General features: G+C 44.2%; 1 protein-coding gene across 1 annotated transcript in view; it reads left to right on the top strand.

Moving 5' to 3' along the window:
* CACNA1A (calcium channel, voltage-dependent, P/Q type, alpha 1A subunit) overlaps window positions 1-25,736 on the top strand; it is a 345,585-nt gene that overhangs the window by 190,437 nt on the left and 129,412 nt on the right. The window contains exons 14-19 of the mRNA XM_015418872.1: window positions 7,238-7,369; window positions 7,982-8,054; window positions 11,112-11,229; window positions 15,944-16,011; window positions 23,251-23,357; window positions 24,243-25,052. Of these exons, the coding sequence (XP_015274358.1) occupies window positions 7,238-7,369; window positions 7,982-8,054; window positions 11,112-11,229; window positions 15,944-16,011; window positions 23,251-23,357; window positions 24,243-25,052 (1,308 nt within the window). The remainder of the gene's footprint in view (window positions 1-7,237; window positions 7,370-7,981; window positions 8,055-11,111; window positions 11,230-15,943; window positions 16,012-23,250; window positions 23,358-24,242; window positions 25,053-25,736) is intronic.

Raw genomic sequence — 25,736 nt, 5'->3', positions numbered from 1 at the left:
GGGGTGGCTCTTGGTGCCCTGTGTCCGCCACTATTTGGGGCACCAGCCGCATCCTGTCCTCCAACAGTCGGACAACGATGTCTTGGTCCCACTCCAGAAGCTCCAACCAGTCTTCCACAAACTCCTTCCAGCTCCGGTTGGGCTCAGCCTCTTCTTCACCTACTGGTTCCAGCGCGTCCCGCTACCATTCGAAACGGCTGCTACGCCGGGCTCCCCCAGTGAGCCTCCACCTCTGGTGAGTAGTCACCGGAGTGACAGGCTCCTCATCTCCACTCATCTCAGCCTGAGAGATACGGGTCGAGGGGTATGCAAGATTCCTGACAATCTGTCAAGTTCAATAGAGCAGTTGCAGTCCACAACGATTCATAAGAATAGATTGCTTTAATACAAGTCATTATTGATACTCTTTCATGGTCATTGTCAGGAATGAAACTCAAAGCCAAGCATGTCCAGATATAGACAGTTCAAAAAAAGGGTTAAGCCAATGAATACAGTTCGCGCGCAGCAGAAATTCCAGCGGGAGAAAACCAAGGCGGGAGATAGCCTTTCAGCTGTTTGGTTCACACCAGCCAGATTGGGAACCACCCCATCAATGGTTCCCCCCAATCGGGGGAAGAGAGCCAAGAACCAAGAGCAACCACCCGGCCCCTCCCCACCACAAAAAATGTTGGAGGACCTTCCAATATCTCCCTCAGAGGACCTGGAGTCTTAGGGGGAGTTTATGAAACGCATGGCGAATATCCTGACTTTGTCGATGGTGCAACTGCCTCCAGCAGTCACCAATTCAGTTTTCGACATTGTGCAAATGGATACCTCAACAACAGTCACCCTCCCCATGACTTCAGTGCTGCTACAAGCAGCTAAGGCTCCGTGGCCACATCCAGCATCCACCCCTATCTCCAGCCGCAGAATTGACCATATGTATAAGGTCCAAGAGGCTGGTGCTGAAATCTTGTTCACCCACCCTAAACCAAACTCAGTAGTGGTGAACTCCTCCTCCAAGGGCCGATGTACTCATTCCTCACCTCCTGATAAAGAGGGAAAGAAATTAGACTTCTTCAGGAGGAGGTTCTACTCTGCTGGGGCATTGGGCATTAAAACTTCAAATTACATCACCGCGAAGAGTCGGACTCGACTGTGCGACTGAACAACAACAAATGGGCAGATATCCTTTGGGAACAGTTGTCAGAATACATCACATCCATCCTGGAGGACCAAAACCGCCAAGCCAGGCGAATTCAGAAGGAAGGCATGCTTCTGACCAAACACCAGCTTAATTCTGCCAAGCATACCTTAGACATTGCGGCCAAAACACTCACCTGGGCTGTTGCCCTTAGACGCCATTCCTGGCTGCATTCCACTTCGCTGCAGCAAGATAGCAAAGCTTTTGTGGAAGATCTCTCCTTTGAAGGAGAAGGCTTATTCAGTTTCACTATGGGCACTGTCCTACAGGACCTGGATAAGAGTATTAAGATGTCCTGTAACTTGGGAATTTCCACGGGTTCCAGCCAGAACTGATCTAGGTCCTGGAACAAGTCCTGGTTGCGCAAGTCCTCACTCAAGTCATCCCCTGAGATGCAGTGGCAGCAGAGATATCCTCTTCCCCCTTCTCGCCCATATGGGAGCAAACCTAGATTTGCATCAGCCACCCAATCCATTCCTAAGGCCCCCAAGGCTCCCAAACAGAGTCTTTGACTTTGGCCTTCTGCCCATCTTATGGCCTCCCACCCATCCCAGCTCCCACCTACCCGTTTGGCAACAAATAACATCAGAAAGGTGGGTTCTCTTTGTCATAGCAGATGGCTCTCATAAATTTCATCCAAGCTCCTGCATTTTTGAGCTTTTTTGCCACCCCCCAGTCGGCCATGCTCCTGGAAGAAGTGCAGAGCCTCCTGTGCAAAGAAGCCATAGAACCGGTCCACCCCTCCCACTAATACCATGGCTTCTATTCCCGTAATTTCATGGTCCCCAAGAGGGACGGAGGCCTCCATCCTATTATGGACCTTAGGAACCTCAATGGTTTCATAATATACAAATCTTTCCCCTCCTCAAACAAGGGGCGGGGATGGTGACCCTGGATTTACAGGACACTTACTTTCATGTCACAATTCATCATGCCCACAGAAAGTTTTTGCATTTCGCAGTGAGGGAACACCATTATCAATACAAGGCTCTTCCTTTCGGGCTGTCTCCGGCCACCTGGGTGTTTACAAAAATGATGGTGGTCATAGCCACTCATCTTCATCTATGGGGGATACGAGTCTTCCCGTACATCAACAACTGGCTCCTGGTAGCAAATTCCAACGCCACCCTCCTCCAACATATAGACTCGACCCTAGAGTTACTGAGGGAACTGGGTCTGTATGTGAACCACAAGACGTCAATGCTCCTCCCCTCCTCGAGGGTCCAGTTCATAGGAGCGATTCTGGACTCCATGATCTGCAAGGCCTTCCTCCCTCCCAAGAGGGCGGACGACATCATCACTCTTATAAGACTTGTACGCTCTCAGGGAGACGCCTCAGTGAGGCAACTGCAATGTCTTTTGGGCCTGATGGCCGCCACTACGGTGGTAATAGTGTTCGCCAGGCTTCACATGAGACCACTCCAGCTATGGTTCCTAAAAAGGTTTCATCCCCAGGATCAGTCCCAGTCCCAGCAGTTTGTCATTCCTGTCCAGGTTATGGCTTCCCCGGAATGGTGGGAGAACCCATGGAACCTACTAGCAGGGGTGCCGTTCCACCCTCCCACCCCATCCATGACGTTAACTACGGATACATCTCTTTGGGGCTGGAGCGCACATCTCAATGCAATATGTGTGGGATCCAGTTGGGAAACTCATGTTTCTCACAAACACATCAACTTCCTGGAACTTCTAGCTGTCAAGTATACTTTTTGGTCGTTCCAGCACATGGTGACTCACCAGACGGTAGTGATCCTAATGGACAACACCACAGCATTGTGCTATATCAACCACCAGGGTGGCACAGTATCAAGAGTGCAGATTGGCTCTGGAGATTTGGGATAAATGCCAATCTCGGAGCATTTTTCTGGTGGCGGCTCACCTTCCCTGTTCCCTGAATGTGACCACAGTCTTCCTAAGCGCGGGGAGCATCGTTACACGAGTGGGAACTCAATTGGAAGTATCTTCAGCTGGTATTCGACAAATGGGGACACCCGGAGGTGGATGTTTTTGCAACTCGACAGAACAAAAAGTGCTACCTGTTCTGTTCCAGAACAGGAACAGACCCCTGGTCCCACCAACACCTGTTCTCTTCCCACCTATTCCCCTACTCACCAGAGTGATCCACAAGATAATGAGGGAAGCCCCTGTTTTTATAGGGGCAGTACTTGATTCTGTGCAGGGGGGGGGAGTTTTTGCCCCCAGACAGAATACAATCTATATTGTCCTTGTTAGGACAGTTTATGGCAAACCGTTTTCAGTCAATCGAAAATATCCTCCACTTGTTGAGCCTGATGGCCTTGACCACAGTGGTTTTGCCTCTGGCCAGACTATATATAAGGCCATTACATGTCTGGTTTTAGCAAACTATAGGGCAGAGGTAAACCTATTGTGGCAGAGATTCTCTATTCTGAGACAAGTTATCCAAGCATTGGCATGGTGGAAGTCTCTTGACAATTTATCCCCAGGTAAATCATTTGCCATGCCTCACTATGAGGTTACACTTACCACAGACACCTTGCACCTGGGTTGGGGGGACGTACTGTGAAGGTTAATCCATACAGGGTACCTGGTCATGAAAAGAAAGAATGTGTCGTATTAATTTACTAGAGTTGCAAGCAGTCTTTAATTCCTTTATCAGCTTACCAGATATTCTTAGAAACTGATTCATTTTACTTCAAATGGACAAAACAGTCACTATGTTTTACATAAACAAGCAGGGTGGCATTGGGACCAGAGACCTCTGCCAAGAGGCCATTTTGATCTGGCAGTTCGTACTCAGTCTCAATGCATTCATCCAGACAATTCACATTCCAGGAAAATTGAATGTAGAACCTGACAGTTTGAGCAGAGCAGGAAATCTGTCACACAAATGGTCCCTGAAACCAGTATTCCTAGAACCCACTTTTGTCCAGTGGGCCACTCCAGACATAGATCTGTTTGCTACATGGGACAACATGAAGGCTGTGTGGTTTTGTTCCCATGCTGGCAGGGATGTGGGGTCCCTGGGGGATGAATTCCATAAGTTTTTAGTAGAGGAGCTGTTCTATGCATTCCCACCGTTCCCTCTGCTGATCAGAGTTCTGGGGAAAGCCAGACAGGAGGGTTTGAGAATGATTTTAGTGACCCCGTTTTGACCCCACCAAATTTGGTTTCAAAGCCTTTTGGAACTAGCTCATGGCCAGTGGTCCCTGTCATTGGTATTGATGTGCCCGATGGGTAAACCATTTGAACCTATGGCTACATGCCCACTGGCCCTACTTTCTATGAAAGATAGTTTTCTTATTCCAGTCACTTCTGTAAATAGAGCAACCATTCTTGAAGTTCTTTCCAGAAAGGGTCAACCTTCACCCGTCTCAATTTCTTGCCCAGAGTTGTGTTCCCAGGTGATTATTTTACCTATATTTTTCCCTGCACCAAGTTCAGAGATGGAGAGACGACTCCATTCCTTAAATGTCAGGAGAGCACTTTTGTTCTATCTTAAACATACATTTGAGTTCCATAGGGATACAGCTTTATTTATATATTTCTCAGGACTGAACAAGGGTAAGAGAGTGTCTGCTCAGACACTTTCCAGGTGGATCGTGTCCACCATTAGGCAGTGTTATGAGTTGGCCAAGGTACCTTGTCCTTTAAAGATACATGCTTATTGTATTAGGGCCATGGCCTCTTCTGCCGCGTTCTGGAGTGGAGTCCCACTTGTGGAGATCTGTTGAGCAGCCACTTGGTCGTCTGAGGACATGTTTGTTCACCACTACACTCTAGACCTGCAGGTTGGATGAGAAGCTCAAGTGGGGAAGGCGGTCCTTCAGTCCATGTTTACTTAGGTAAGCATGCCCCACCACCTGGTGTTTAGCTTGCTAGAATCTGGGACTGCACAGAAGATCAATAATGAAAACAGGGTTGCACTTACCTGTAACTGTTGTTCATCAAGTATCTTCTGTGCAGGCACACACATCCTACCTCCTGTCCCTCTACATGCTTTATTATTATTATTTTTTAGCCCCCCGTAGGGGATTTTTTATTGCATTTTCTATAAACTACAAAGAAACAAGGGAGGGAAGTCTATAAACTACAGGAGAAAGTAAAGAAAAACACTAAAACCCAAGAGATGAAGATCATACATTACTTAAAATACAACAACATTTTTTTTAACCATTACATTTTTTTCTTTCTTTTTTTGGTGTTGAGAGTGATCAATAATAATTTGTCGCTTATATTATCAATTCCAACAAATCTGACTATATGAAGACCTATATGTGCTTGGGGGGGTCAATGATGGAAGGGCTTGTAATGTCCTGGCCCCACTGGTGGACCTCCTGATGGCCACTGTGTATTTTTGGCCACTGTGTGACAGAGTGTTGGACTGGATGGGCCTTTGGTCTGATCCAACATTGGCATCTCTTCTGTTCTTATACAAGATCATAGGGGGGGGGAAACCGCTAAGGCAGGCTTCAGAAAACATTAGCATCTCTTTTTTTAACTTTTTGTTCCCCAAGTGACAATCAAATTTATTTTTGGGGTGGACAACCCCCCATCTAAGAGTCCAGTCCTCATCAGTAAGTGTACTTGTTGTCTCATCTTCTCTTCCTCTTTTACAGTCTTCTTCCTCATTATCTTCTTCCCTTGTTGATCCAAATTGTTGCAGCAGACATTGGCCAGTCTTTAGGATAGAGTTCGTTCTTCCTTTTTATCGCTTTAATCCATACGTTTTCTGGAGAATCTAACCACTCTTTCACCGGGCAGATTATCATTTTTATATTTTCAGGATATGTCCATAGATCACATCCCTTTAAGTATCACTTTTAATCTGCAAACCGGTCCCTTAACGACATACAGTCCATTTTAGATGCTCCCCTTTATCCATTTGGAGTTATAGAAGCTGATTCTCAGTTGTTGTCTCTATCCTTTTGCAGATGTCTTTCAGTTAGAACTGCTATGCAACATAGTCCTAATTGAATATTGTTGTTAGCCAGCAGGGGGCACCCATTTTCTATTGGAAGCGTCTATAATAGAGTCAGGTCACATGGCCTGGTCAGCTGAGTTCCCACTTCCTGAAGAAGGCTTAAATTTCATTCTGCTTTCTTCAGTGCCATCTTTAAGGATGTTTATTCTTTTGTAAAATTGCCAAAGGTTTCTAAAGTCCGCAGTATCGTCCAGAAATCCCTCGACAGCTCTTCATTATAGTCCATTTACGCTTAAAGATCTGCCCCCCCTTACAATGCTTCAAACTCTGTTTATTTTGGAGAGGCTTACTAAGGGGGGGCTTTCCGCCATTGATTTCGATTCAATGCTTCAACAAACTCATAGTTCAACATCATTCTCGCCATTTCATCTCAGGTAAAGTTAATATCACCAGATCTCCACACGCTTGTCCCGGTCAGCGGCTCCTATTCCATGCAGAAGCAAAGTGGTGGGGCAGAAGGGAGCCTTAATTCACTGGCTGCATGCTGGGGGAGAGGCAACCCTTTAGTGCCCCATAACTAGGAGCCCTTCGCAAGGGCTCCAGGGGGGTGCGTACAGTCGCCCCCCCTCCCAACTGCCAGCTCATGGCTCCCATCCCTGGGAGCACCCAGGGGAGGTGGCCGCCACTGAGTCACCAAAAACCGGAATCCCCCTCTACATGCTTTCTTCAGTGGAGTAAGAGGTACTGAGTGTAAGGGCGCTGCTATGCAGGAGCACGTAGTCCCTGGGCAGGAACAAGTTTTGAGTCTGGTGCACAGCACCCCCTGGAGGCTCTTAGCTGTAAAAACCTACCAATAGGCAGGCCTGCTCATGCACAGTCCCCATTTGTGCCTGCACAGAAAATACTCAATGAACAGCAGTTACAGGTAAGTGTGACCCTGTTTTACTTTGTAAAACTAGTTTGTGGTAACTGCTGTGCATTATATACAGACATTGCTTGTAAAATGAAGCTGGCTAAGCTACTGTCTTGCATCCTGACGAATGGTAACTCGCTTTAATTTTGCATCCCCTGAAATGAATGTTTTCTCTGTGATGCTTTGCCCTTGAAGATGAGGCTCTCCTATCTATCTCACATGTGGATTCTCTTGGCAGGTACTGGGCTTCCCTACGGAACCTAGTTGTATCTCTGCTGAACTCCATGAAGTCCATCATCAGCCTCCTTTTCCTCCTCTTCCTCTTCATAGTCGTCTTTGCCCTTTTGGGAATGCAGCTCTTTGGGGGCCAGTAAGTACTTGCAACTCTTTGGGAGCCAGGCAGAAAGGGGTGATTATAAACTTCCTTGTTACATCCTTTGTCTGACACCTTATCTGGGGCATTGCTGTAGTCATATTTACACTTGTATTAAAGTAGAAATAATTTTCATCTCATATTTGAGGAAATGCCAAGGTTGAAGTTAACAGATGGTCCTTGTTCAAATCTTATGTAAAGGAGTGTAGAATTTTCCCCACCACTGCACCCAGGCATTTTGCCTGTTTCCTAGAGGGCCCTGATGAAAAATTTTAAACCAGAGAAGCCCCGTAGATATCCAAGAAGCTAGTATTCTTCTCCTGTTTCATCTAGGACCCTTGGGGCTATAAAATAGAATTTCTGCTGATAGTAACAGTGTTTCTGCTGGACTTGGAAATCTGTGATCTCTTCATGCACACACGCACACCACGCACACCACGCACACATGCACAGCCACACTCAGACAACCATCCTCCCTTCTAGTATCTTCAGTACCTGTAGCAGAGAAGCTAGAAGTGGGTGGTCTTTGGAGCTGCAGGGTAGAAATGAAGTTAAAGTAGCTCTGTATAACATTTATGTTTGTGTTGAATTGTTGTTTCCCCTATACAGGTTCAATTTTGATCAAGGGACCCCTCCAACCAACTTTGACACTTTCCCAGCAGCAATAATGACAGTATTTCAGGTATGGTGGGAGGTTGAAAGGAGCCTACTTGGTATATCTAGACCCTGCCCTTTTTCATAGAATCATAGAATGTTAAGAGTTGGAAGGGACCTTGCAGGTCATCTAGTCCAACCCCCTGTGCTCTGCAGGAGCATAGCCAAAAGATAGCCCTACAACATACCCGAAAGATGGTCATCCAGCCTCCGCTTGAAAACATCCAGCGAAGGAGCATCCACCACCTCTGGAGGCAGTCTGTTCCACTGCTCAACCACTCTTACACTTAGGAAGTTTTCCTGATATTTCGCCGGTAGCGACTCCCTTGTAATTTCCACCCATTAGATCTATCACCTCCTTCTATTGTTCACATGGAACTCATGTAGAGTGGCCATAAGTCCATGGCTGGGTTTGTCTGGGTTGTCTGCCTCTTCTACTTGCTGTTGTTTCTTACCCAGTTTAGTTGAAAGGGGGGGAAATAAAGACACATCCATTGCAAAATAATGCTTGCTAAATTTTAGGGCTTTTTGGGTGGCATAGCACAGCTATATTTCTGCGCACACTTCCTGTGCTTAGGACTGCAGTTGTACCACTGCAAGCAAAGAACTCTTTATTATTTGGCTGCCTATTTTTTACAGAATAACAAAAGGAAATGTATTGGTTGATACTCCAGTTTTTCTACTCTGCACTGTATCATTATTTTGGAAGTAGTATTATTCACAATAAAATAATATATAGCAGGTAGCTGTATGCAGGTTTACATCATGGGTACCATCGATATATCTACGTGGCCCTTATCTGTGGATATCTAAATCTGCAGATTAGACCCACACTGACACTAAGCAGATTTTCTTTCAAATTTGGGGACCCCCCCAAGTTTGCAGAAAAATCTGAAATCACAAAAAATACATACGGGGGTTTAAATCCCCCCCCCCAAAACAGAGTTGTCTGTGTACGCGCAGACAGCACACTTATCAATAAAGCTGGTAGTAGCCACCACAGGGAGCTGCTCTGGGCCCAGCTGTGACAGTGGTTGATGTTGGGAGAGGCTCCAGGCCCATCCTCAGCAGCAGAGGACTGACTGTGGTGCCGGAGGATGCTGAGAACCCCTCTGTGCCTGACTGCAGCAGTGGAGGATGTTGGGAACCTCTCCAGGTGCAGCTGCAGTGGTGGATGCCAGGAGGCTCTCTGGTCTCAGCTGTAGTGGTGCCAGCGTCCAATAAGCTCTCTCGGCTTGGCCATGGCAGTGCCAGCAACTGGGAGATTTTCCAGACTGGAGCAGGTCCCAGACTCCGTCACCGCTATGGCTGGTCCCTGAGTTCTGGAGCCAAACCTGGCTTGGCAATAGGGAAGCTGCTCCAGGCTCAGAGCAGCTTCATGACACCGCAGCTACATGGCGACTGGTAAGGTAAGGAGGGGGGGGAAGAGTGCTGGGAGGAATATTAACAAGGGGAGAGAGGTAGAAGGAGGGGAGATTGTCCGAGAAGAAGAGTCAGGAGGAATAGTGATGGGGTTAGGCTGATAGAGAAGGGGAGGGGGAGATTGATGGAGAAGGGATAAGGCAAATGAGAGGGAGAGCAGGTTGACAGATAAGGGGAGAGGGAGAAAGAGGGGGAGAAATAGAACGGATGCCGGTTGCTCAAGAAGGGGAGAGATAGATTGATGGAGAAGGGGTGGAGTCAAAAGAGAAGGGGGTATGTTGACAGATTACAGGAGTGGAGAAAGTGGGGGGGGGATCCGAGAAGGGGAGAGAAATAGAGTGGGGGTTATGGTTGACATAGAAAGGGAAGGGAAGAAAGGGGGGGAAGTTTGAGAGAGAAGGGGAGAGGGGAAGGAAGCAAAGTGGGGAAAGGACTGCGCCCTCCCTGGAATTTTCTTGCTAGTCCCCATTTATTTAATTCTAATTCTTTCATAGTGTATGCCACTGTTTTATAAACCTCTTTTTTCTGTTCACTGTAAAGGTGTGCTCACACAAATGCTCTTTGCTTTATTCCTTTGAGTTCTGTTTATTTATTTTCAGAATTTATAATCCATTTTTCTGCCCAGTCAGGGCCACCAAGGCAAATAACAACTAAACGCAGAACATTATTAAACAATTATAAAACCAATTTAAACCCATAAATAAAGTACAGATGTCAAAATATAGATTCACCAATTAAAACATAGGGCAGGAGGGAGAGGTCATTGAGGGAACATCAACAAAACTACAAAGGCTTCATTTACTGGCAGAAAACACTAATAGGACAGAGGAATATCCAGTGATGGCCACTTCATTGTCTTCAGCCAGGTTGGCCACTTTTACTTATAAAGCCTTGATGGCTCCGTCCTCACTAGAGCCACTGGCATGATGGACGATACTTGGAAGCAATTGACTTCCCCCCTTCTGTTCATCTTCTGTGCACACAAAAAAACTTTTTAAAACCAAGTGTGAGGTTTGTGCTAACCCCACGTCCCAAAATAAAATGCATTTCTCCACAGATTCCATGAAAAATGTCCAATTTTATTAGTTAAAGATAGCATTACTTTTCTTGCATGAGCATTATTGAAGTCCCTTTGTAGTATGAAGAAGAAGAGGAGGAGGAGGAGGAGGAAGAGATTGGATTTATACCCCGCCCTTCACTCAAAGTCAGAGTGGCTTACAAACTCCTTTCCCTTCCCCTCCCCATAACAGAAAGCTCTGACAGAAACTGCTCTTTCAAGAGCAGCTCTGACAGAACTATGGCTTGCCCAAGGTCATCCAGCAGCTGCAAGTGGAGGAATCAAACCCAGTTCTCCCAGATTAGAGTCCACGCACTTAACCACTACACCAAGGGTGGCCAAACTTACTTAACCTAACAGCCACATAGAATAAACGTCAGATGTTTGAGAGCCGCAAGACATGAACAAATATGACACATACATTTTTATTGAAAAATATGGAAATTTGCTTTTTATTAACATTAGACTGTGTGAAAGAGCCATAGGCGGCTCCCAAACTGCAATTTGGCCACCCCTGCACTACACCAAATTGGCTCTCAGGGCTAGTGAATCTATCAGCTTTGTGTCTGATACCTGAAATTTCTAGCTATATATTATGTCTTTTAGATCTTGACTGGTGAAGACTGGAACGCAGTGATGTATGACGGTATCCAATCTCAGGGTGGTGTCAATAAAGGAATGGTGTTCTCAATCTATTTCATTGTACTGACCTTGTTCGGTAACTGTATCCTTTGTTGAAAAATACAATTGTTCTTTATGCTTATGGGACTAGACCGTGAACTCTGAGAGGGGAGAAAATACCTAATGATTATACCAGTAGCAGGAACCTGGAAGCCAGATTTCCTCAGTAGTTCTTCTAGCTTAGTTTTTGACTTTGATTATTGTGGCAAGTACCTTGCTCTCTTCCTGTCTCATTTTAGCAAGTGAAAGGTGTGGAATGCTTCTGGACTGGATGTGATATCTCCTGAACTTTTAAAATCAGATCTGGAATGGTGGGCCACTTGTTGTTCTTTTTATGATGGTTGACAGAACCAACTTAATGCCAGAGGCTTGGACAAATGCAGTAATAGTGCCTATTTATTAAAAAAAGATGACTGTATGTCCACCTCGCATTTTAAACCTATAAGTCTCCTTTCTATAATTGGGAAGCTGTATGCCAAGCATTTACTATCGAAACTCACTATCTGGAAGACACAACAATAAATTTTGAGGCCAGAGTAAGTGGGCTTTCACCAGGGGAAAGCCTGTACTATCACTGTACTATCCTATCTCATCTGGTGAACAAATACACTAGGAAAGCAAATTTTAAGATGTACTGCTTTCCTAGACCTTAAAGGAGCTTTTGACTCTATAGGCAGAGATTTACTCTCGGATAAATTAAACAAAATGAATATCAATAAGAGATTGCTTTTGCTCATCAGAAAATTACATACTTCTACTATTTGTCAGGTTAAATGCTCCCTAGCTGGAAAGTTAACCACCCAAATTCCTACTAATAAACGGGGCTGTATTTTAGCTCCTTTTTTATTTAATCTTTTCCCTAATGGTTTTGCACCAACCCTGTCTGGAGCTGATGGCCATAACCCTAGACTTGGATCTACACTTGTACCCCTATTACTTTATGCAGATGGTGCACTATTAATGTTTTGCTCGCAAGTGGGTTTGAAGCGTCTTTTAAATGCCGAGTACTTTGCATCTAATAAGCTCCAATTGAACTATGAAAACTTAAAAATCCTTGTTTTCTCAAGAATCTGGAAACTATTTAAATGGGAATTCAATGGAAACAGAGTAGAGCAGGTTAAACATTTTAAGTACCTAGGTATCCATTTTCAATATAATGCCGCTTGGATTGTTCATCAAAAGTCTGCAACTAACATAACTTAAGTCTAGTGCCCAGGCTATTACACATTTTTTCTATAACTAAGGTAATCAATTTCTCCCCACTGCTTTGAAAGTTTGAAAATAGGTGCACAATTGTTATATGACATCCCATTATGAATTGGCGCTTTTGATTATTCCTTGGAAAGTATCCAAGCCAAATTTCTTTGCAAAACTCTGGGAATGCCACATTGCATGCCATATGCATAGAATCACAGAGTTGGAAGGAACTTGCAGGTCATCTAGTCCAACCCTCTGTGCTCTGCAGGAGCATAGCCGAAAGATAGCCCTACAACATACCCGAAAAATGGTCGTCCAGCCTCTGCTTGAAAACATCCAGCGAAGGAGCATCCACCACCTCCCGAGGTAGTCTGTTCCACTGCTCAACCACTCTTAGGAAGTTTCTCCTGATATTTAGCCAGTATCGACTCTCTTGTAATTTCCACCCATTAGATCTAGCCTTGCAATCCGGAGCAAGAGAGAATAGATCTGCTCCATCTTCTACATGACAGCCCTTCAAATACTTGAAGACTGCAATCATGTCCCCTCTAAGACTTCTCTTTCCCAGGCTAAACATACCGAACTCTTTCAGCTTTTCCTCATAAGACTTGGATTCCAACCCTCTCACCATCCTGGTTGCCTCTTCTGGACATGCTCGAGCTTGTCAACATCCTTCTTAACATGTGGTGTCCAAAACTGGACACAGTACTCCAGGTGAGGCCTGACCATAGCAGAATAGAGCGGAACTACCACTTCCCATGATCTGGACACAATGCTTCTGTTAATACATCCTAAGATTGCATTAGCTTTCTTCGCAGTCACATTGCACTGCAGGCTCATGTTTAGCTTGTGATCAACCAGAACACCCAGGTCCCTTTCACATGTGCTGCTGTCAAGCCAAGTCCCTCCCATTCTGTATCTGTGCCTTTGATTTTTTATACCTAAGTGTAGGACTTTGCACTTATCTCTATTAAAATTCATGTTATTTGTCTCAACCCACTGTTCCAGCCTATGTAGATCATTTTGAATCCTGACTCTGTCTTTTTCAGAATTAGCAATCCCACCCAGCTTCATGTCATCTGCAAATTTGATAAGCATCCCCTCTATGTCTTTCTCCAAGTCATTTATAAAAGCATTGAACAACACCGGGCCCAAGACTGAGCCCTGCGGCATTCCACTGGAGACTTCCCTCCACCCAAGCACTCGTTGGGTATGATTTTTCAACCAACCGTGAATCCATCCAACGGTTGCACCATCCAGCCCACATTTAACCAGCTTATCTTCAAGGATATCATGAGAGACTTTTAAAAATGCTTTACTGAAATCTAGATACACTATGTCCACAGCATAAGGTCGGTCTGGCATTACTTAATCTTGATAAACCCATGCTGGCTACTACCAATTAACTCATTCCATTCACAGACAGAGCGTTTAATAATCTGCTCTAGAATTTTTCCAGGTATTAATGTCAAACTGACAGGCCTGTAATTTCCTGGGTCTGTCTTTTTCCCTTCTTGAAGATCGGGACAGCATTCATTCTTCTCCAGTCTTCCGGCACAACACCAGTACTCCAGGAAATCTCAAAGATGAGGCTCTGAAATAACATCTGCAATTTCTTTTAGCACCCTGGGATGCTTATGCCTGGAATTATATTATAATTCTGACCCTTACAGTCGTATTTTCCAAATGCTTTTGGAATCTAGATCTTCTAATTGGCTAGCCTTCATTGAGAAAAAGATCAACACGATTGGCTTATCCTTAGACTCACTACTTATGCTCCCACAAGTGGAGGCATTTCGAATGATCAAATGTAGAGTTTTGGATATTGAACTACAAAATCTTTACAGTGCTGCTAATAAAACTTTGAGGTTAGGGATTACATTCAGTGTAGGTCACATGACCTTTACTCTCTACAAAGTCCCCAGCAACATAGAGCCTTCTCTTTGGACAGATTTAACATAATGCCATCAGCAGTTTTATATGGTAGATTTCAAAAGAAAGAATTCTGCTAGACTTTGCCCGTAAGTTAAAATGTATTGAAACAATCTCACATATCCTCTTTTATTGCCCTTTTTATGCAAACATTTGTTTTAAGAATCTTGACCCTATTCCTGAAAATAAGATGGGATTGTTTGATCATGTTAAGGTCCAATATATTTTGAATGATGTTTTTCCTGGCATAACTGAGAAGGTTGTTTCATTTCTTCAATGTGCCATAACGATCCATCAAGATAAGACACAGTGATGAGTCAATGTTATATTTAAATTTTAATAGTATACATCTCTCTTTTTTATTCCTCTTATTCTGACAGTGCTGTAATCTGTCCTAGTTTATTCTGTACGCCATTAAAGGTTTGATTTGATTTGAATTTAGTAAGTGAAGAAATGCACAGCCTGTTCAGTTAGCAGGGGGCAGTCCAGAGATGGCTAGGGATGGGTATGAACTGGGAAAATGTGGTTTGCAAACCACAAACCATCACAAACTTTTAGGCACTAAATAAACTGGTTCAGTTCATCAGGTTTCATGATGTGGTAGAACATCCCTCTGGCATGCTAGAGACACCAAACTCACAGGGAATCTCCAGCCGACGCTCCTCTACCTGCCCTCCATGTTTGGTGAGGATTGGATTTACAGGGTCCATGTTTCAGCCCCCCAAAGAAGGTGCCCCCAGGAAAGTGCTTTCTGGGAAAATGACAGTCACAGGTTCAGAAGGTCCAGGAGTATATAGAATGGACCCTGTGCAAGCTAGAGACATCAGAGTCACAGGGAACCTCCCCCTGATGCTCCCCTACATGCTCTCTAAGCTATGTGCATATTAGATTTAGGGGGTCTGAGTTATGGCCCCCAAAGATGCCCCCAGGAAAGTGCTTTTGAGGGAAATGTGAGGCACAGGTTCAAAACTGCAAGCTACACACACCAACCCTGTCCAGAGATGATGGCCATAGCCCTAGACTTGGTTCTACATATCTATTGATATTAATTATGCAGATAATGCACTATTAATGTCTTGCTCGCAAATGGGTTTGAAGCTGTTGCTTTGAAGTTGCTTTGGGAACTTGTTGCTTTGAAGTTTGGTAAACATTTTAATCAAGTGGAGACTGTCTGGAATGTGTCCATTCATGAACTGCCACAAACAGCTTGAAAGTTTGTGGAAAGTTCATGCCAGTTGACCTGCCATGAACTTTAGTTCGCGAACCACAAACCAGCCAAAATTAATCACAAACATCAGTTCGTGAGCCGGTTCATACTTGTCCCTAGAGATAGCCTCTTAGTCAATACTTTTCATAGAAACTAAAGATTATTGCAAGGCAATCTAGCCTTCTTCTTAAGTGTTGAAATCATATAGTCATTGGGAACATCCATTCTGTAAAGAGTGCAAAACATTAAAATTAAACTAAAGGGTGTGATGGATGAACCCAGTCTTTCTCAAGTAAGCAGTGTAGTTTAAGTAATCTGTGGCCTAATCTTACGGGAAGCCCAGACATTAGAATGCTCTTGTAATAGTCAAGTGAAGTTATATTAGATCTGCTATTGCTTTGCCTTCACTCTCAACATTCAGACACCTTGCTCAACGTCTTCTTGGCTATCGCTGTGGATAATCTAGCCAATGCACAGGAGCTCACCAAGGTGGGACTTCTTTTTCAGCATAAGGGCCCACGAAACTGTAGGAATACTTTCTAATTCAATATGATGGTTGAGTGGTATTTATAGGAGATGATTATTATTATTATTAATTAAATTTCTGAATCACCCCATCCCTGAGTACACAGGACTCTGGGTGGTTTACAACAGGTTAAAAACATGCAAATACAATTTAATATCGGCAGATCAATTAATCCTAATTTTACAATCTCCAGATGGTGTTTGTACTTTAGTCTAAAACCCTCTCTGGACTGTTCTTTCGTCTCATGGGCAGGTTAGGAGGAGGCCAAAGCAGGCAAGATGGAAAAAAGAAGAGGAGGGTACCAGCTATGAGGGAAAACCATTGCTGTCCTCAACCAAAAGCATGGCGGAAAATCTCTGCTTTACAGGCCCTGCGGAATTGCATTAAGAACATAAAGAAGCCAATATTGGATCAGGCCAATGGCCCACCCAGTCTATCACACAGTGGCCAAAAATACCAGATGCCATCAGGAGGTCCACCAGCAGGGCCAGGACACCAGGAGACGTCCCACTGTTCCATCCCCCAATCACCAAGATTACAGAGCATCACTTGCCCCAGACGGAAAGTTCCTATCTATACCTTGTGGCTAATAGCCACTGATGGACCTCTGCTCCATATGTTTATCCAATTCCCTCTTTTTTATATATTTATTGCATTATCAGGAATGATAGACATACACCACATAAACATAAAAACAAAAGACATGACATACACTACAAATATTTTCTATATATAGTAACACAACCTAGTTCTTGACAATAAAGTTAGAACAGTTCACAACTAAGCACACACTTCTATAACAACTATCTTTTAAGGTTTAACTATATGCTTTGTGCAAGTTAATTCTTGACAATAGAATTAGAACTGTTCACAATTAAGCACACAGTTCTACAACCGTCAACTTTTAAGGTTTAACTAGAGAATATATTCTAAATCAGGGCTCTTTTTGTAAAAAAAGCCCAGCAGGAACTCATTAGCATAATAGGCCACACCCAACAGCAGGAAGTCATTAGCATATTGGGCCACACCCCTGACAGCACAGCTCATTAGCACATTAGACCGCACCCACATGTTACCAGAAGTGTGGTTATCCAGCCACACCCACCTTTTGCTTATTATTCTGTTTACCTTGTTTGTTGTCAAAACCCAGGGCCTTTTTTTGTAGCAGGAACTCCTTTGCATGTTAGGCCACACACCCCTAATGTAGCCAATCCTAATGAGTTTCTGCTGTTGGGTGTGGCCTATTATGCTAATGAGTTCCTGCTGGGCGTGGCCAACTTGGGAGCCAGCCGGAACTCCATTCCTGTGCGTTCCTGCCCAAAAATAGCCCTGTTCTAAATTAATTTTAACAATTCAGTTTAGACTTTTTTCTCACTTGGTAAGGTTCTCACAACTTCACGGATATTAACTAGCCACATTTCATCCCCTTTCATTACTTTTCACTTCAGTAGTCTACCAATTTTCTACCTCTATATTTTGCATTTCATTTATCAATATCTCATTATAGCTAGAATTATATATTCATTTTTTCCAATTGAGCTTACATCAACAAAAAAATATCTGACCCCTTCATTAATCTTCACTTTGTTCCTATAGATCTATATTTTCCTCCTATATGTTATCCATTCACAACAACTTACAAACTACATATAACCAATCCTGGATAAACACCCAATTCTACCACCACCTTAACTTTAACTACACTTTTTATTCAAATCATTTCTATCCATCATAGTCCAAGTTCTCACAATTTCAGAACCATAAAACCATATCTTACTAATTTTTTCAGGTTGTTCCTTATTAGATATGTATACCTCAGGGTTTTCCTATCTACTCTATTTCACACAATACTTGACCCTAATTAATCCTCTTTCATGACTGTTTATTTCAGTATTCTGTAAAATACTTGCCTCTATATTTTTCATTTATACAAAGTCAAGTCAGTGACTAAGAACAGCATAGTGATTAATTAACTAAACTAAACAGAAAACGAAAAGAAAGAATAAAAAATGTTTGCTGTTTTACCAAAAGATTAAATAAGGAATAAGAAAAATAACAACTGATTTATTCATCAATATCATATTATAACATGACCACAAATTCATTTTCCAGTTAAACATATATCAACAAAATTAAATATTCCACACTTCATACAACTTGACTTTTTTCCTATGGATCTGTAGTTTACTTTTTTGTACCAATGAGTCCACATGTCTTCTCTCTTTATATGTGTGGAAATTTACTTCTGGACTCCTCCCGCTATGTTTCCACCACTTTAGGTCCAATGCTTTATTTTCAGTCTTAAATTTCCACACATGTCGTTTTGCTCTCCTTTTTTTCAAATTTCTCTTTTCTTTACAGGAAATTAGTTGAACATTCTTTTTTATTGGTTCTGCCTTCGAATAGGACAGCCTCATTATTTTCTTTTTCACTCCTATAATTGATAGAGGCTGTATATCAATAGACACCTCCTTAGGATAACAAGTCTGGTTTTCCGCAACCCTCTGTGGTCCTGTGCCAATTCTTCCTCCTTTTCCATAACCAGTTGCTCAGTCTGCCATTTTTCAAATACTTTCGTACAAGCTTCCTTGAAGCCTTTTTGCAATTCATCCCTCAACAGCTTCAGAAATTGCTCCACAGTCAGGTCTCCCACATTCATGTCATCATCAAACTCCTCCTCCTCAGTTCCTTCTATAGACGCCATTATCGCTACACAATTAATTTCACTCTAACTAGCTCGGTTTTTAGTAATCCTCTAGGATGTCAGGCATGGTTGTCAGTCCTTTCTAAACAAAGTTTTTAGCCCCGAAGGAAAAAAAAACACAACAACATCCAACCAAATATTTTCCCCATTCCTTTTCTGTCTGCTGTTCACCTCTATTTCTGGGCATACAAATTCAGGGTACCTTTGTCAGAAGTCTTCTCTGTTGTCCAAATTAGAAATGCGCGTACTCACAAAATACCAGTGTTGCTGTTTACGTTTAGTTCAACAAAAGTTAAAAAAGAAGGTTGCGGCTAGGCAAAGCATGGTGGCCATGCTTTGCTCCATCTGTCGCTCCAGCTTCTGGGGCAGTAACTGCCACACCCCTGCATTTGCCATATGCTGGGGATGGCCGAAACAAGCCCCCTGCTACTCATCCCCCCTCCAGGGGGACGAGCTGAGCCCACCCAAATTTGGGGGGCTCCAAAAGAGCGTGTGAGGATCCTCACTGGTTTTCACCACCCTGAACAACTTCGTATCATCCGCCGATTTAGCCACTTCACTGCTTACTCCCAACTCCAAATCATTAATGAACAAGTTAAAAAGCGGTGGACGAAGTACTGATCCCTGCGGTACCCCATGGTTTTTGAGCTTACTTAGGAGCCTTTGATGAGGAATTTTATCAAACACTTTCTGGTAGTCAAGGTAAACAACATCTGTTGGATCCCCCTTGTCCACATGTTTGTTAACTCCCTCAAAGAACACTAACAGGTTAGTGAGACAAGATCTTCCCTTACAGAACCCATGCTGAGTCTGCCTCAATAGGTTTTGTTCATCAATCTTTCCTTAATAACCATTTCCACCAACTTACCTGGTATTGACAGCAGACTGACTGGCCTGTAATTTCCCGGATCTCCTCTAGAACCCTTTTTAAAGATGGGGGTAACATTAGCTACCTTCCAGTCCTCAGGAATGGAGGCAGATTTTAAGGAAAGATTACATATTTTTGTCAGGAGATCCACAAGTTCACATTTGAGTTCTTTCAGAACTCTCGGATATATGCCATCTGGGCCTGGTGATTTATCAGTTTTTAAGTTGTCTATCAGTCATAGGACCTCCTCTCTCGTCACCTCAATCTGACTCAGGTCTTTCAACACCCCTCCTGAAATCAGCGGTTCTGGAGTGGGCAAGCACTTCTCATCTTCCACAATGAAGACAGAGGCAAAAAATGCATTTAGCTTCTCAGCCATTTTCCTATCATCCTTCAGTACTCCTTTTACCCCTTGGTCATCCAAGGGCCCCACTGCCTCCCTGGATGGTTTCCTGCTTCTAATGTATTTGAAGAAAGTTTTATTGTTTGTCTTTATGTTTTTTGCAATATGCTCCTCATATTCCCTTTTTGCCTGCCTGCCTCACAGACTTGCATTTTATTTGCCACAGCCTGTATTCACTTTTATCAACCTCACTGAGACTAGCTTTCCACTGCTTAAAGGAATCCTTATCGTTACAGCTTCCATTACTTTGTTTGTTAACCATGCAGGCCTTTTTCTATATCTATTTGTGCCTTTCCTAACCTGCGGTATATATTTTTTCTGAGCTTCTAGGATTGTATTTTTAAGTAGTCTCCAAGCTTCCCCAATGGTTTTGACCCTTTCTACCTTTCCTTTCAGTTTCCTCCTCACTTGTACCCTCATATCGGAGAAGTTACCCCTTTTAAAGTGGTTGTGTTGGTCTTTTTGGGCAACTCCCTATTTATACAAATGTTGAACTCAATAACATTATGGTCACTGCTCCCAAGTGGTGTAATCACTTTTACATCTCTCACCAGGTCTTGGGCGTTACTTAGGACCAAATCCAGAATCGCCTCTCCCCTGGTAGGTTCTGTGACCATCTGCTCCATAGCACAGTTGTTGAGAGTGTCTAGAAACTCAATCTCTTTTTCCCGGACACATATTGACTCAATCAATGTGTGGGTAGTTAAAATCGCCTATTATAACACAGTTATTTTGTCTAGCCACTATCTTTAATTCATTCATCATTTTAGAATCCTCCCCTATCTTTTGATCTGGTGAGCAATAACAAACTCCCAGTGTTAAGCTTCCTTTTGGGCCCACTGTTTTGACCCATAGCATTTCCAGAAGTGAGTCCAATTCTTTTACCCTCTCAATCTTACTGGACTGTATATCCTCTCTGACATACAGAGCCACCCCACCTCCAAGCCTTGACCCCCCCCCATCCTTCTAATATAATTTATAACCTGGAATCACCATATCCCTCATCCCACCAAGTTTCTGAAATACCCACAATGTCTATCTTCCCCCCAACACCAAGCATTCCAACTCCGCAATTTTACCACAGAGACTTCTAGCACTTGTATATAAATATCTATAATTTCCCATGCATACTAGATCTGCAAACTTCCTCCTGCTACTTGAGACCTTGCCAGGCAGACCATATTTTTAGCCACAGTCCATTTCCCTGTAGAAAAGTAACAGTTACCCCTTCATCTCTTTGAGATGAGCCATCACAAACCAGAGACTTTTCATTTCCTGTCGGCTTTCCCCGAATATTCAGTTTAAAAACTGCCCTGCCACCTTCTTGATTTTAAGTGCCAGCAGCCTGGTTCCTTCTCGGGACAAGCTGTCTCTTTTGTACAGCTCCTTCTTGTTCCAAAAAGCATCCCAGTGCCTAACAAACTTGAACCCTTCCTCCCTACACCATCGTCTCATCCATGTATTGAGACTCCTGATCTGTGCCTGTCTCTCCGTCCCTGCTTGTGGAACAGGTAACACTTCTGAGAAGGCTACCTTCGAGGTCCTGGCCTTGCGTTTCCTGCTTAGCAGCCTAAATTTTTCCTCCAGGACCTCACGACTGCATTTCCCCACATTGTTGGTGCCAACATGTACCACGAACACTGGCTCCTCCCCAGCACTATCTACCAGCCTATCTAGAACATGCGTAATGTCCGCTACCTTCACACCAGAGGGCAAGTCACCATACAGCCAGTATGCGGGTTTGCCACCCAGCTGTCTACCTGCCTAAGGATCGAATCACCAACTACCAAGAACCAACCAACCCAGGGATGGTTCTTTGGTGCAAAGGGATACCCGTTCACCAGCTGAAGAACAGGTCCCTTCTGAGGGCACATTCCCCTTATCCTCAGCATGGTGCCCTGTTTCCTCTCAACCCTCATGCTCCCTGACAGTGGTGGGGCTGACATATTCAGAGTAGGGCATATCTAACAAGTCCCCGAGAGTCTTCTCCATGTGCCTAACTGGCTGTCTCTGCTTCTCCAGGTCAGCCACCTTGGCCTCAAGGGAGCAAACTTGTTTCCTGAGAACCAGGAGCTCCTTGCACCGGGTACACACCCAAGACTTCTGTCCAGTGGGCAGATAGTCATACATGTGACACTCTGTGCAAAACACTGGATAGCCCCCAACCCCCTGCTGGCATTCTGCCTTCATAATTGGGAGGTGCAGCCTTAAATAGAAGCCTCACCAGCAAAGGGCAGGGCCAGCAGCTATACAGCACCCAGGCAATCCAGTTACAGTCAAACAATCACCCTTTCTCAAGCAGCCAGGATTCTGCAACAACTTAAAACTCACACACTCCCAAAGACAGTCCTCCCCCACAGTACCCTCAGCTGAAAGCAAATAAAATACACTCACCTCTCTAGCAGCTCTGTCTCCTGCTGCTTCTCAGAGCTCAGCTGGGTCCCACAGGGCCCTGGTGGAAGTTGGCAGAGAGTTCTACCAGGGCCAAGAAAGCCCTGGCTCTGGTCGAGGACAGCTGGATATCTTTGGGGAAGGGGAGAATCCATGTTTCCCTTAAATAGGATTGTGAGTGGTGTCCAATCAAATCTGGTATTAGTAACATTATGCTGGAAGATGTGACCATAAGGTAGGTTATAGTTCATTACTTGGACAAGTTTCATTGATACCTGATTATTCTTGTTCTGTCAGGCATTCTGAATTGGCATCCTTGAAACACTGCAAACTGTATGTAGGTTTGGCCAGTCCCTGTGCTGGTCACTGCCACTCCCAGGGTCAGTGCAGTTGACAGGGCAAATCAGCAGTGATGAACATGTCAGCATCCCGTGCTACATGGTAATTCTTCCTAACCTTTCTGTGACTTCCTGTTTAGTTTTAAAGCCACTAGAGGAAGCTGCTATCTGGATGCCTCCTGAATTTCCAGTTCTTATGCTTGGAAGGAAACTTCATGATCCCCTTTCTCTCTTGTTTTCATTTTACTGCCCCTCTGCTGTAAATGTACTCTGCTGCTTACATAGGAAATTCAGCCTCTTTCCTGCCTATGGAAGGAATCAAAGGGACTGATATGAAAGTGCCCCATTATTGAAGGCCTTCTCCCATGAGCATTAGGTTGTCCTGTGGTCAAAGTCGTAGGCACAGACTTTTGTTTTGTTAGCCAAGAAATGAACACCAGACTTCTTCAGGATGGTTCAAGGCAATTGCAGCTTATTTGTACTATATGGGCTTCACAGGATGAACAAGAAGAAGAAGAAGCAGCCAATCAGAAACTTGCCCTCCAGAAGGCAAAAGAGGTAGCAGAAGTGAGCCCTTTGTCTGCAGCCAACATGTCGATAGCGGTGTAAGTGCTGTATTGTTTAGCCTCTGTCCCACATGGTCTTCGGGTACTTTCTCACACTGATACAAAGTTAGGCAGGTTTGCCCACAAGTCTGATTCTCGATGAGTGGCCCCCAGTCAGGGTGGCAGGGAAAACTTGGATCCCTGTCAACTGTGGAGAAAACTTGATGGTGAAGTTGGCCTTTGCAACACTCTAATTCTAGCCTTCCAAGCAGAGAGAGCATGCAGTTTCAGTGGTATCACAAGGCACAGCAGGGAGATGGGACTGTAGGGTGTGGCCCTTGCTATTCCAGTCTTTGCTACTCCTAACAGAATTTTAAAAAAATGAGGTAGGAGGGATGCAGATTGTATGGCTAATTATCAGCTACTATAGCTCAAGCAGAGGAGACCTTTAACATTCCTAGACAGAAACTGACATGTCAAGATAATGGGGGGGGGGGCAAGAGGCTAAACCAAGTACCAAGAAACACCTCCAGCCACAGAAGCTTATCTTCAGTCTGTTTCTTGCTACATCCTGACCTAGGCTGGGTCATGGTGGCATACATCTAGGCTCGTGTCAAGCATTGGGAATACCAGCATTGGGAATACCAGGTGCAGCCTATCACTTGAACTCTGCCCCTAATCTTGCATGCTGCTTCAAGCAGAACCAACTCCATGCAAACTGAGATTTGCATTCTAGAATCTTCTTTAAATTTGCAATCTTTTGACTTGTATGTTGCTCTGCTGGTACATTCTGGCTGCATCTGGAAAACTGATGTATTGTCTGGGTTTAGTTGATCCAATACAGAAATCAGAAATTCAATTCTGGAAAATTAGAATGTTTTGAGGCTATGAGGTTAGGCAGGAATTGTGTTGAGGGCGTGTTTCAAGTATCTGCTTTGCCTTCAGGAAAGAACAACAAAAAAACCAGAAAGTCTCCAAATCAGTATGGGAGCAACGGACAACTGAGATGCGGAAGCAGAACCTGTTGGCAAGTCGGGAAGCACTATACAATGAGCTGGACCCTGAGGATCGCTGGAAGGTCAATTATGCCCGGCAGATGCGGCCAGACATGAAAACCCACTTAGACCGGCCATTAGTGGTAGACCCTCAGGAGAATCGCAACAACAACACCAACAAGACACGTCCCAGTGAACCACCCCTGGACCAACACTTTGGACAGCAGAGGCCCGAGGAATTCCTACGAAAGCCCCCTCGCTACCATGAGCATGCACGGGATCCTCGTGCTTATGAGCGCCCTGACTCAGGTAGCTTTGAGCCACGACGCCCACGGAGCAGCAGCAAAGAGACTGACTTTGGCCAAGAAGGCAGGTACCATGAGATTGATTATCCCAGCAAGGAGCACAATGCTATCATTGAGCGTAGTTATCATGGTGACTGTGATTCAGAGCGTATCAAAGTCTTGGACCCACATCGCCACCACCGAGGCAGCAAAGAGAGCCGAAGTGGGTCTCCCCATGCAGGCGATGGTGATCGGGAGCACCGGCGGCATCGTGCTCACCGCCGGACACCAGATGAGGGAGGCAGTGAGGAGACTGGCAAAGGTGAGCGCCGGTCTCGACACCGTGAGGGGAGCAGGCCTCCACGGGGTGGTGATGAAGGGGAACACCTTGATGGAGAAAGGCGCCGACGGCACCGGCATACTGCACAGTCCACCTATGACACTGACGGCAAGGAGCACCGGCATCGACGCAGGAAGTGAGTAGGGGTAGAAAAGAAGCATGATTATTGGAGGCTGCTCTAAAGTTCTTGGACATTGTTTCCTTGTAGCACCACCAAAGCCCTTCAGAACATCAAGTTGTATAAGTTTTGTGTGAAGTTAAAATATTACTGGTCTCCTTTAAGATCCATAGAGAAATTCCTTACTCTGTTGAATATGCTCAGGTTTGCTGACATGAGACTTGCTCAGAGGCCTTAATAAGGTTAAAAAAGGTTAAAAAAAACAACCTTTCAGTAAGGGTGACATTTGTGGCCTTCCTTTCTGCAAAAATAGATCAGAAGTCTCTGTGCAAATGCATACATAAAATCAGAGTAGGTGGGATCTCTTTCTTGAAACTGCCACTCAGCTTACTTGCATTGGGACCAGTAGGTCATAAAGGAAGCGGCTGAAATTTATCTCAGTTTCTAAACAGTACAGGCCACATTGCTGACCTGGAAGAGAGCTGGGCAGTAGAAGCTTAGTTTTTAGCAGAGCTGTGCTGGAGGTGCATGGATTGGAATAATATGGAACATGTGAAGATCATGTTCACTTTCTCAGTAGGTAGTGTACAATAATGCTCACAACAGGGTGGCTGGAACAATAATGTGGCCATTACACAAACTGGATATTCAAAATCCTAATTATTGTTACTGAACTATGTATATTTTAGTGACCAGTAGACC

Source organism: Gekko japonicus, unplaced genomic scaffold, assembly GCF_001447785.1.
Source record: "Gekko japonicus isolate JY-2015 unplaced genomic scaffold, Gekko_japonicus_V1.1 scaffold1769, whole genome shotgun sequence".
Classification (NCBI taxonomy): Eukaryota; Metazoa; Chordata; class Lepidosauria; order Squamata; family Gekkonidae; genus Gekko; species Gekko japonicus.
The sequence above is the reverse complement of the archived record's forward strand: the minus strand, read 5'-3'. Positions and strand labels throughout refer to the sequence as shown.